Source organism: Aegilops tauschii, chromosome 3, assembly GCF_002575655.3.
Source record: "Aegilops tauschii subsp. strangulata cultivar AL8/78 chromosome 3, Aet v6.0, whole genome shotgun sequence".
Taxonomy (NCBI): Eukaryota; Viridiplantae; Streptophyta; class Magnoliopsida; order Poales; family Poaceae; genus Aegilops; species Aegilops tauschii.
The window spans coordinates 582,507,905-582,521,244 of record NC_053037.3 but is presented as its reverse complement, the minus strand read 5'-3'; the positions used below and the strand labels follow the sequence as shown (position 1 = coordinate 582,521,244).

The window sequence follows — 13,340 nt, the reverse complement described above, 5'->3', positions numbered from 1 at the left end:
ACCCGCCGCCGCCGCCCGCCGCACAGGCCACATCGCACACCGCCGCCCGGGGCCGCCGCCCCGGAAGCCAAGCCCCTTCACACGGGGTGGAGCCACCGAGTTCCCCGCTGCCACCTTCATCAGAGCCCCGCGGGCGTGCCGATGCGCTCCTCTGACGGCGACGAAGGGGTGGGGAAGGGAGGGGAGGGGGCTAAACACAGCGGCTAGGGTTGTCCCCCGAGTCGCCTCAGAGGAGACGACGCGGTGAGGGGGGTTGTTTTTAGGGGATCGGTTAGAAATGCCCTAGTGACGGCATAGTGCACCTACTGCTACATGAACTGAGGCCGCATCAATGGGGAGGAGGAGGAGAATGAATCTGGGCGTTGAGGTGCCTGGTTTGGTCGACGAGGACGCGTGGATGAAGCATGCAATGGGGGACGCAATCGCATAGGACGAGGACGCGAGGTCGGTGCAGTTGGCGGCGATATTAGGGAGGTGTGTGAGGCAAGAGATACGGAGGGGAGAGGGTCGGAGCCTAGGAGGGATATTCGTGCGGGAGATTTTGGAGGGGGTTATGGGCGGCGAATGCGGGTCATTAGGAATGACATGATTTTTCTTTAAAGGGCGACTGGATAAGAGGTATCTTGACCGTGAGATTCAACCAGAATCGACGGACGACGATGGGTCTGATGACTGGTTCTTATCAGACCTCTGATGGAAAGTGTTTTCCTTATTTATTACACGCAGTAGTCGACGAATACACTATCGTTAAACAGACTTATTATTACAGGCCGCCGCAGCCCGTAAAGTGCGGCAGCCTGCTAAACCCGAGCCGCTTCTTCTCCATGTCGAAGTCGAGCACGAAGTCCTCCATCTGGGCCCCTCCGAGGATCACCGCCGGCGCCCTGCCGTCGCCGGCCTCCACCCCCTTCATCTCCACGAACGCAACGCACGCCGTCCCCGGCTTGACGTCCACCATCGAGTTCTTCCCGGTCATCGTCCAGGTGTCACTCCCGCCATCGAGCCCCAGCTGGACGTTGGGCACCGAGTACCCGCCGAGGTTGTTGCCCAGCGTCTTCGTGTCGTAGCACACCCCGAACGGCGCCACAGGCTCCACTGCGCGCGCCACGGGCGCTCCGTTGGCATGCTGCGCCGCCAGGGCCTTGGTGAACGCGTCCACCAACGGGCGGTACACGTCGCGGCGGAGCACGGCGTAGGGCAGCCTCGTGCTGAGCATCACGCCGCCGGTGGCGAGCGCGCCCTCCGATACGGGGACGCGGGTGTCCCCCACTTCGATGAACCTGGCCGAGATGTAGTGTGCGGGGCTGCCGCCCTTGGTAACGAGCGGCGTGTACGGCATCGACTGCGTGAATTGCGGCCACGGGACCGGGCCGCCGCCAAAGATGGCCACGCCAGGGCCGCCGGTGGGGAGGCAGAGGAGGAACCTGTTGGCGACCTTCTGCGCAGACGCCACCTGCGCCGGCAGCGCCAGGCCGGAGTCCGCGAGCCCGGCAACGCCCGTGGAGCCCCGGGGCAGCGACGCCAGCAGCTTGCTCGGCGCGCACGCCGCCAGGACTCCGACATTCACCTTGCTCACCGGCTTGCTCCCGTCGGTGGTGTTGGCTGCGAACCTGGTGTGGAAGAGGCTCCCGGCGGCGCACGCGCCGGTGACCGGGTTGTACGGGTACGCCGTGCACGGCTTGTCGTGCTTGTCGCTGCCGCAGCTGGGCGCGGGGCAGCCCGGGGCGGGGTAGGCGTTGGCGAGGAGGCAGGTGGGGCTGCTGCACGGGATCTCCGCCGGCGGCTGGCCGCCGTCGCACGTGGACCAGACGAGCGGGCCGGCGACGTCGAGGACGAGGCTGGCGCCGTCGTGGAAGGGGATTGTGTAGAGGGAAGTGGCGGTGTCCTTGGTGACCGGAGCGAGCACCGGAAGACCTTTGGACGACGCCAGCGCAACGAGCGAGGCGGCCAGCAAGAGGAGGAGGACCCGTGCCATCTTTGCTCGCATCAGTGGACGGAGATGGTCTGGAGCATGTGCGTGTGCGTCTCTTCATATAGTGGGTTCCGGAGCATGTGAGCGCGAGTGCGAGCTCGGCCCACCGGATTCAACGGCGACACGGGATGATGACGGGAGGATATGCATGCAATGTGTGTAGACAAACCATGCTGAACCTAGGCGTCAACCTGATCCCACAAGTTGCGGTCAAATCGGACTCGCATCCAGTCCACGCATGTGGGGCTCAGTACCCCACCACATTGTTCTTTTTTTTCTTCTTTTTTGAGGGAAACATTGTTCTTTCTCTCGTGTAGGCGCCGTACTATCGCTCTGAAGTCCTTTCCTATGCACTTCTCTCCTGCTGCCAGTAAAATTCGATGGGCCACCAACTAGGATAACCACAGAACGTCAGATTTTTAACCACCTCACGCCGAACTAGTCGTTCCCCGATCGCCCCACCGAACGGTTTTGTTCGATGAGGCCTGTCGGAACAAAAAAAACGCATTTTCTCATATTTTTTATTTTCATGAGAGGCACGGTTTTGCTTCCGAGAGAGGCAGGGTTTTGCTTCCTCAACAAGCACGGCCGTACCTCTCAAAAATGAAAAAAAACACATTTTCTCTTTTTGGCAATGTTCTGTTTGCGAGAGGCACGGCCGCACCTCCCGCAAAAGCAAAATCGTGGCTTTCACGGATGCAAAACCATGCCTCTCACAGAAGGAAAAACAAAGACAAATGTGTTATTTCCCTTTCACGAGAGGTACGGTTTTGCTTTCGCGAGAGCCACGGATTTACTTCCATGAGAGACACGGCCATGCGTCTCGAGAACGGCTTTCGGAACGGGGAAAAAAGAGGCTCTCGATTCGGGTTTTTCGTCCATTTTTTCGTGACAGAGGACTTCATCAAAACCTATCAATATGAGATATAGTTTTTAAGATCTCAATACGAGGAATCCAATGGTGAGAACGGTTCGAGATTTATACGCACGGTTTAAGACATAAAACATTTTCAATAAACGGATCGCCACTTGTCGCAACCTGAAGAGGTGGGAGTAATCTTTGGAAGGAGTACTTATCTCTACTCCTAATGGACGAGTTGGTGAATCGTCTCCGCGGTTTATTTTCGCTGGGTTTTTTCGTCCCTCCCACCACCCCCTCCCACCCTGATCCGCGGTTTATTTTCGCTGGTTTTTTTCGTCTCTCCTCCCACCACCCCCTCCCACCCTGGTCCATCGGTTTATTTTTCTCTCCACTCTTTGTTACAACCAGAACTTTCCTAAAGTATGACAAATCACGGATCTAACTTCCTTAAATTATGCAAATCAATCGATTCCTTTTATTGGTTCAATTTGTCTTAGGAAACAAATAACAGATTTTCAGGAAACAAATAATACATTTTAATCTAATTTTCCTAACTTATCTAAATCAATCGATTTCTCTTATTAGTGAAATTTGTTTTAGGAAACAAATAACAGACACGTCACAACTTTCCTCCCAATAAATAGTTTCTTAACATTTGCAAACTTTCCTAATCAGACACGTCACAAACGGGCAGGTACTGATATCACGTTACCAAACAATAAAACCCCATTTGCATAGAAATCGGTTCAAAAATCCTAACTTTCCTAAATTTTTACTTTCCTTGATAACAACCAATATTTCCTATGTTTTCCACCTATTGAAGGAAATCACCCCTCCATCGATATTAGCATTTTTTTGAACTGAGATCTCCGGGTTATGATTTTTTTAAGATTCTTTCCAATTGTGACCTCTCCTTCCACTCCGGCTCCTTCTCGCAAACACCTCCACCACAGCCAGGTGACACTGCCCCAGACCTCCTGCCTCTCCACACCTTCTCCGCCACCTCCTTCTCGTACTCCATTAACAATCCCTCCGCCACATTTGTCCACGGTGGTGTCGAGAGCATGGCGCAGCAGCGTACCAGCAGTAGAGCAGTGCATAGCAGCAGGAAGCAACACGCAGCAGGCGAGGCGAGCGGCCGACGGTGGAGGGCAGAGATGTGGCCGGCGTTGCTGAGGGGGCGGCCGGCAGAAGATGGCCACGACTTGAGGCGGCGTGAGGCAGGGGCGCGACAGCGGGGCGAGCGAAGGGATAGGCGGCAGCAGACGGGGCGAGCGCAGCCAGCGAGAGTGTGGCGCACGACCAGGGTGTGTGTCGCGCGGGGCTCAGTGGTGCGGTGGCTGCGGCCAGCACGACGGCAACAGCGGGCGCGACCGACGCGGTGTAGCACGGGCGTGGGCATGGAGAGGGAGTGGCCCCGCGGGCGCGGAAGAAGAGCGACAGGCTCGGGCATGGGAGTGCATAGGAGCGGGCATATGCCACGGGGTCAATCCGAGGAGCTCGGTGGCTACCCCTGCAATGGCCATGGCGGACGGCGGTTCTCGGCCACGGCGAAATACCTAACGAGAGCAAACAAGAGGGGAAACAGGGGAAAGGCAAGAGGAGATCATGGCGGTGTCAATGGCGCCCTAGGGGAAGACATGGGAGCTCGGGGCGGCGCGGATCGAACGACAATGTCGCGGTGGCCCAAGGTTGAGGAAGACGGCAGCGATGTCGATGCGGGGGTGCTGGACTTGATCTCATTGGCGCAGACGAAGTAGCGAAGGCGTTCGGAGCTCCTCGACAAGCTCCTAGCCCGCAGGGAGGGCAGTGGCCATGTGGACGGGGTCGGTCATGGTGGCCGTGGCGTCTGATTTCGTCCAGATCGACGGGATCGAGCGAGCGAGGAGGAGTAGTGGATTTGGGAGGGGGCGTCGAGGAGGAGTGAGGCCATGGGGGCAGGGAAGGAAGGGCGTCACCCTTATCCATTCCCCTTCGATGCCAGCGAGGTGGTCGGGCGGGAGCCCGACTCTGTAGTGACGCGGCTCGGGGAACAGGAGAAGACGACCGCGCGGGGACTGGACCACTGAGCCGGTTCGGTGGCAAGGCCCGGGGGGCAGGGCGAATCCCCTTTTACATCGTCCTTTTGGTTTTTCAATGTATTCTAATCTGTTTCTCCTTTTTAATACTGTTTTCTCTTTATTCTTATCAACTAAATGATCTCTACTCCTAATGTCTCAGTTGGTAGTCTCCGTTCCGGGTTTATTTTCGTCCCACCTCCCGAGTGAGGGAGAGGGGGAGAGAGAGTGAGGAAGAGGGAGGGAGAGGGTGTGTGTGTGAGAATTTGATGGTAAAAAAGTCGTCAATGTCACTTAATATGTATGAGAATATTAAATGTAATATTAACATAATTGATATTGAACTTTTAAAGTTAATGTGGCCCCGTTGCAACGCACGGGCGTTCTTCTAGTTAATTACTGATTTTGACAGTTCCCCCAGCAGCACGAAAACAGACTTCGGCTGGGCCTTAACAGCCTCCAACTGGGCCAAAAAAGGCTCATTGTTTGTTACGACTCAAGACTTCAAAATTGGTGTTTGGACCTCATTTTTAATAGCTAGACAAAATCCAACAAAATTTCCATGACACATGTTTTCCTCATTTTAAATTATATTTTATCCAAAACAAAACTTCAACTCATTTTGAATAGCTACACAAAAACAACGAGTTTGTGCACACTGATTTATACTCCCCAGTTCTCTCACTAATTACCTAAGCCAAAAACTTGACAAAACTGACCCAAATTCCCTAGGGAAAATTTCTATGTGGTCAGCCAAAAAATGCCAAACAATATAAACAGAAATATTCTAACAATAACACTGATCTTGATCACATGGCAAATTTCTAGAATTGCCATGGAAGAGAATCTATATTTCGAAAAATGACATGGCAAATGTTACCACGAAAAATATATTGGAAATGATAAATCCCGAAGTTCGGGATTTGCCCATGGCAATTCGAACGTTTTTTTATAGCAACTTTAGTTGACACAAGGATGCCAAGATTAGTTGGCAAGCACAATTTTTTTTGCAAAAACAAACTGAGGGCGGATTTGCAATGCTTACCAACTAAACTTACCATGGTCAAAAAATATAAATTGCCATAAAAACATTCGATTCGACATGGTCAAATTGGTTCGGGACTCACTGATGTCCAAAAAAAATATCAAATGAACAAATGAAAACTAAAATATGAAACAAACAATTGCCATGCCAGATTCATAATAAAAACTAAGGTGGTATTTTAATTAAAATTTCCATGTTCAGTATGAGAAATTCTCCATGTACGAAACAAAACAGAAAAAATAAATTTGTCGTCCTATAAAAAATAAATTTGTCGAGATAAATTTAAAACTTTAGTTGATCCAAAAAATTTACACGATCCATACACTAAAAATTTCATGATGCATACAAATATTTTGCCATGATGCTCAAATAAGAAATCAACAACTAAATTGCCAAGGTTCACAAAAAGTGAATATTGTCATGAGAACAATAAATTTGCCATGATCTATAAACTAAATTTTCCATGGTGAATTACTAAATTTTACAAGATTCAGAAACTAAATTTGCCATGGTTAATTATGAAAATTTAACATGATCCATAAACTTAAAAGAAATTTTGCCATGGTAAATTACTAAAATTCCTGTGGCTACTACTAATTTGCCATGAGCAGTTTTTCCTTGCCAAAAATGCTTTTATGTTGTCACTTTTAGTATCAATTTCAACTAAAAAAACTACTGTCAGAAAATACAATGGCAAAAACACATGATAATTGACATGTCATGATGCTTTTTGAGTTTACGGTAATTTATTTTATGGAGAAATTTTTATGAAAGGAACATTGTAATTTTTTTTAATATTGGTGGTAAATCTATTGCAAATACTATGGCATTTTTTAAGTGAACACAAATCTCCATGGCAAAAACTACATGGTTTTGTGTATGAAACAAGCAAAACAATTGCCATGGTCCAATATCAAAATTTCCATGGCAAAAAATGTAATAAATTTGTCACGGTACATTAACTGAAATTGCCATGATGTTTGAATCAAATTTTCCATGGCCCAGAAAGCAAACTTGCCATGGTCCATAAAAATGAAAATTGCCATGGCCCATGCACTAAATTTGCTGTGATGCATAAACTAAAATTGCCATGACCCATAAAATAAAATTGCCATGGTCCCATAAAAAGTAGTTTTTGCCATGTTGCAAAAAGAAAAGAAATTGCGACGGTCTTAAAAGCACATGTTAATGGCAAAAACATGTGTGTAAGTTTGCCATGGTGGACAAAGTGGTGTAAATTTGTCATGATGCACATGAGATGCTTGCCTGTGGTTAGGAAAATGGCATTAATCCAAAGAATGTATGCAAGTTCGTGATGATGGTAGATTTAGGTCAATTTCGTCATGATGGTAAAACTAACCATGCTAGATAGAACCCAATTTACATGATTCTCAAAAGAAGACCATGAAACTAAAGTGTACGTGATTTGAAAAGTGAAAATTGCCATGGTAAGAACAAGTTTGCCATGATACATAAATTAAATTTTCCATGGGCAGTTACTAAATTTGCCACGATCTATAAACTAAATTTGTCATAAATATTTTTCCTTGGAAAATTGCTTTAATGGTAGCATATGAATTTTCCACAAGTTTCATTTGCAAATGGAAAATTTTAGGAAGAGAAATGTTCTCATAGAAGATGGCAACTTCTAAAGGATTTTGTTCATTAGAAAAAGAACAAAGCAATAGGAAAATGGCATATGGAAAGTTATTCAGAATATAGTATAGAACTTCAAGTGCATATGGCAAAAGAATCAGAAAAGTTTTCCATGTATAGTTTAGTAGCTAGAAACGCAAGTAAAATTGACATATAGTGAAGGTAGATCTAACAAAAAAAAACTAAAGGGAACATGGCAAAAACATGTTGAAGTTGCAATGCTATTACATAGATGTAGTACTAAACATAAGTGTCCATGGAAAAAATTAAGGGAAAATGGGGCAGAAAAAATGAAGGAAAATGGGACAAATTCCGAAGTGTTTGCTCACAAAATATAGGTTGTATGCATTGCTTTCAGATTTAGAACATAAAAAAGGTTTTCTACAATTGCCCATGTGACTTCCAACAATTTTAACCTTGTGAACCAAAAATTGCCATGACACAAAACAAAAGGAGTTATCATCTTAATACTCTACAAAACCCAATTTGCCATGGCACAAACCTAGGAGTTATCATCTAAAAATTGCTACTTCAAACTTTGTAAGCCCCATTTGCCATGGCTACATCTTCATCTGCATTTTGGCAATATGTGAACTAGAATATGATTTCTAACAATTTAGAAATTTACAAATACTCCCCTTCCCTGCCTAACCCAATCTCTATTGCAAAATAATGAGAGAGGGATGTCAATATCTAGCTAACCTCATCGAATCGCATCCAACTCGCACTGAACACATATTTCAATTCAAGGGGCATACAACTAAAATAAAAGCAATCACACATTGAACTTACAAAACATAAAGTGGGCAAACTTGTGGGCTAATATCACTGATCATCGGAACAAAAAATGGCGAGAACACTTCAGATAATAGTAGCCAAGATTGGTCAGATACGAGTAGCTCAGATGCCCTACCCCGGGTGGAGCCAGATTGATGAGCAGAACTAAAAAGAAAGCTCGGATCGGATGGCCGTGGTCCAATGCGTTATTGCTCCCACTCTTTCGCGCAAAGGCGATGTTCGATGCATGCTAGCTCGCTCACGCAAAGAACCTGCACCGCTATCTTGCTGACACAATTACATGGATCCCGAAATCCGTTAGTGCTCCCGGGAGCACGTGAAAATATATTTTTAAATATAAAAAAATCAACAGAAATTCTATGTGTTACTTGTCACATCCAAATCCTACATACAAATTGTAGGAGATATGCCCTAGAGGCAATAATAAATCTTATTATTTATCTCCATGTTCATCATTATGTTTATGTTCCATGCTATAACTGCTATGGTTCTCGAGTCTACAGTGACACGAGGCTTGGAGGAAGACTCATATGCACGTATGGAATAATAAACGGCAAAATGTATTCCTAGTCTGGCCTCTAAGACTAGCTCAAGTGTTGCATGATGGTTCTATTTTCCTGATCATGGGCATGACTGTGCCGGCAACTTTGGGGACACAATGTTAGTAGAACACTTGTGGTTGAATCAACCCATTTGATGTTATGCTATGAGGTACCTTCGTCACAAGTTAATGGTTAATAACACAGAGGAAGTTTACGTTTGGATAATTCCTTAGACCATGAGAGTATCGAGTTTCTTCATGCTTGCTTCATGAACTTTGGGGTTTGTTAAAGGTCATCCGTAAATGGGTGGCTATTATGGCGGCTTACGTGTTCATGAAAAGTATGTCAAGTAACTTGATAGCTCAAGATTGCGATTTGCTCCTCCATTGATGGAGATATATCTCTGGGCCCTCTTGGTGTTACGGTATCCATCATTGTCTGGCCAGACACATTGTGATTTGATCACAGGGATGCCGGAACACAGGAACGAGAAAAGAGAACAATACCGGTAACGAGGTAACTGGCATAGTGGACAAAGTTGTTGATCCACGGGGATGCCAATACATCTCACCTCGGGTATTTGTAACATATCGCGAAGCAACAGGAATAGCACACGGCAACTGGAGGTTCACTCGAATATCATGTGTGTGGGTATAGGGGTCAATATGGGTGTCCACGGCTCCGATGTTGATCATTGATCGGAAAGGGTTCCGGTCATGTCTATACTTCACCGAACCTATAGGGTCACATGCTTAAGGGTCATCTATCTGTTGAATACTAGATAGGTAGTCTGAGAGAAATTCGCCGAAAAAGTTTCGGAGACAGTGGAAGAGTTCCGGAGAGAGAACATCGAAATAGTTTCGTAAAGCCGGCCGAAACGTTGTTTCGGGGTATACCATTGTTAAATTGGTTTCGGGACACGCCTGATAATTCTTGGAGGGTGCCAGAATTATTCTGGAAACTTCTAGGAATTTTCCGGGATAAAAACCGGAAATGTTCTGGAGCTGCCGGAACCGGTTTGGTTGCTTTTCGCACTTGAAAATCACTAATCCGGAATTGTTTCGGAACGCGTCGAAAATTATTTTAGTGGGTACTGGAAATATTCTAAGCCCACATAAATATTTTCGGTTCGAACGGACACTGAAAAATGTCGTCGTGAATAGCGAAATCAGCTTTATGGTTACTTTATGGAAAGCCACCTTTTTGGGCTTTGCCCCAAGATATCTAGGGATGACATGGAAGGACGGGAACCCATTTTGGGGGGCCCACAAGGGTTTTGGACGTCCAAGAGGGGCTGCTCCATGGGGCCCCACTTGCTTCCCCATAATGCCCTTTATGTGTGACATAAAACATAGGTATTTTGGGTTTCCATGTCCCACCATTCCCCTTGGGTTTTCCTATAAATAGAGATGGAGATGCACTCTCCACACTCACTCTTTCTCACATACAAGTGCCATGCATGATCTGGCTTTCTCTCTCCCTCCCAGCGAAATAGTTTCGTAGAGCCGAAAGGCTGTATGGGTTCCGAGAGGAACTAGTTCTGGGCAGCGAAGCCCTGCCGGATAGATGACACCGTATGTGTGCAACTCTGTAGAGAGATCATGGTTTCGCTCTTAGTTCGAGAGTGCCTCCCGAAGGGCTGTCCGTCTGACCGTCCGAGTTTCGAAGGTCCTCCCGAAGGGCTGTCCGAGTGATCGCCCGAGTTTCGAAGCTCCTCCCGAAGGGTTGTCCGTGACACCGTCCGGGGGACTGTCCGACCGCCTCCCGGGGGGCTGTCCGAGGGGCAGATGAGGGTATACATCCTCGCGGTTGGGAGGTTGTAAATCCTTGCTGCGGGGAACTACACCGCCGATCGTCATCGACTCTACTTCCGCTGCGCTATGAGTCGGTAATGAAAAAGATCAAACCTTGTATGCAGTCTCCATAGTGGTCCTGGGCTGATGTGTAGGTCGGAAATTTTTTGTTTTCTGCTGCGTTACCCTACACAAATTTGCAGGCCAAAAAAATAAACACCAAATGTTACCCCAAAATTTCACCCTAAATTTGTTTTTTTCACTGGCGAAACACAACTGCTTCGTTTCGCATGAAAAATTTCAAGTATGATTCCGACACTAACACGAACATCTAAAAAATATTTCAGCATTTTTTCAAAACATTTATTATATATTTATGTTTACTATTCACATGGGAGTGCGCGAACCCGGGAGCCAAACGTCATTCTCGGATTGATCTATCTACTGCAAATTTCACATATTGCAGCGAAAAAAAGAGGAATCATGCTTGAGACCCCTGATTGGCGCAGTTTAATGGTTCTCGTCTTGACGATATCATTGTGTAGGGTGTGATATGGCCTGGGAACACTGAGACCAAAAGGTCGAGCGTGAATCATATAGTGGATATGATCAACATAGTGATGTTCACCATTGAAAACTACTCCATTTCACGTGATGATCGGTTATGGTTTAGTTGATATGGATCACGTGATCACTTAGATGATTAGAGGGATGTCTATCTAAGTGGGAGTTCTTAAGTAATATGATTAATTGAACTTAAATTTATCATGAACTTAGTACCTGATAGTATTTTGCTTGTCTATGTTGTTCTAGATAGATGGCCCGTGCTGTTGTTCTGTTGAATTTTAATGCGTTCCTTGAGAAAGCAAAGTTGAAAGATGATGGTAGCAATTACACGGACTGGGTCCGTAACTTGAGGATTATCCTCATTGCTGCACAGAAGAATTACGTCTTGGAAGCACTGTTGGGTGCCAGGCCTGCTACAGATGCAACTGACGATGTTAAGAACGTCTGGCAGAGCAAAGCTGATGACTACTCGATAGTTCAGTGTGCCATGCTTTACAGCTTAGAACCGGGACTTCAACGACGTTTTGAACGTCATGGAGCATATGAGATGTTCCAGGAGTTGAAGTTAATATTTCAAGCAAATGCCCGGATTGAGAGATATGAAGTCTCCAATAAGTTCTACAGCTGCAAGATGGAGGAGAATAGTTCTGTCAGTGAACATATACTCAAAATGTCTGGGTATAGCAATCACTTGATTCAACTAGGAGTTAATCCGGATGATAGTGTCATTGACAGAATTCTTCAATCACTGCCACCATGCTACAAGAGCTTCATGATGAACTATAATATGCAAGGGATGGATAAGACAATTCCCGAGCTCTTCGCAATGCTAAAGGTTGCGGAGGTAGAAATCAAGAAGGAGCATCAAGTGTTGATGGTCAACAAGACCACCAGTTTCAAGAAAAAGGGTAAAGGGAAGAAGAAGGGGAACTTCAAGAAGAACGGCAAACAAGTTGCTGCTCAAGAGAAGAAACCCATGTCTAGACCTAAGCCTGAGACCGAGTGCTTCTACTGCAAACAGACTGGTCATTGGAAGCGGAACTGCCCCAAGTATTTGGCGGATAAGAAGGATGGCAAGGTGAACAAAGGTATATGTGATATACATATTATTGATGTGTACCTTTCTAGAGCTCGCAGTAGCACCTGGGTATTTGATACTGGTTCTGTTGCTAATATTTGCAACTCGAAATAGGGACTACGGATTAAGCGAAGACTGGCTAAGGACGAGGTGACAATGCGTGTGGGAAATGGTTCCAAAGTCGATGTGATCGCCGTCGGCACGCTACCTCTACATCTACCTTCAGGATTAGTTTTAGACCTGAATAATTGTTATTTGGTGCCGGCGTTAAGCATGGACATTATATCTGGATCTTGTTTGATGCGAGACGGTTATTCATTTAAATCTGAGAATAATGGTTGTTCTATTTATATGAGTAATATCTTTTATGGTAATGCACCCTTAAAGAGTGGTCTATTTGTCATAGTAGTGATACACATATTCATAATGTTGAAGCCAAAAGATGCAGAGTTGATAATGATAGTGCAACTTATTTGTGGCACTGCCGTTTGGGTCATATTGGTGTAAAGCGCATGAAGAAAGTCCATACTGATTATGAATCACTTGATTATGAATCACTTGGTACTTGCGAACCATGCCTCATGGGCAAGATGACTAAAACGCCGTTCTCTGGAACAATGGAGCGAGCAACAGATTTGTTGAAAATCATACATACTGATGTATGTGGTCCGATGAATATTGAGGCTCGCGGCGAGTATCGTTACTTTCTCACCTTCACAGATAATTTGAGCAGATATGGGTATATCTACTTAATGAAACATAAGTCTGAAACATTTGAAAAGTTCAAAGAATTTCAGAGTGAACTGGAAAATCATCGTAACAAGAAAATAAAGTTTCTACGATCTGATCGTGGAGGAGAATATTTGAGTTACGTGTTTGGTCTACATTTGAAACAATGCGGAATAGTTTCACAACTCACGCCACCCGGAACACCACAATGTAATGGTGTGTCCGAACGTCGTAATCGTAC

General features: G+C 46.1%; 1 protein-coding gene across 1 annotated transcript; it reads right to left on the bottom strand.

Annotated features, from left to right (window-relative positions):
* Positions 1 to 691: 691 nt before the first annotated feature.
* On the bottom strand, positions 692 to 1,990 carry LOC109765760 (chitinase CLP). The gene has a single exon (XM_020324536.4). It carries the CDS (start codon positions 1,985 to 1,987, stop codon positions 764 to 766), a length of 1,224 nt encoding a protein of 407 aa, XP_020180125.3. The 5' UTR covers positions 1,988 to 1,990; the 3' UTR covers positions 692 to 763.
* Positions 1,991 to 13,340: the final 11,350 nt, after the last annotated feature.

Coding starts and splice junctions, on each gene's coding strand:
- LOC109765760 (XM_020324536.4), bottom strand. CDS start 1,987: ATGCGAGCAAAGATGGCACGGGTCCTCCTCCTCTTGCTGGCCGCCTCG.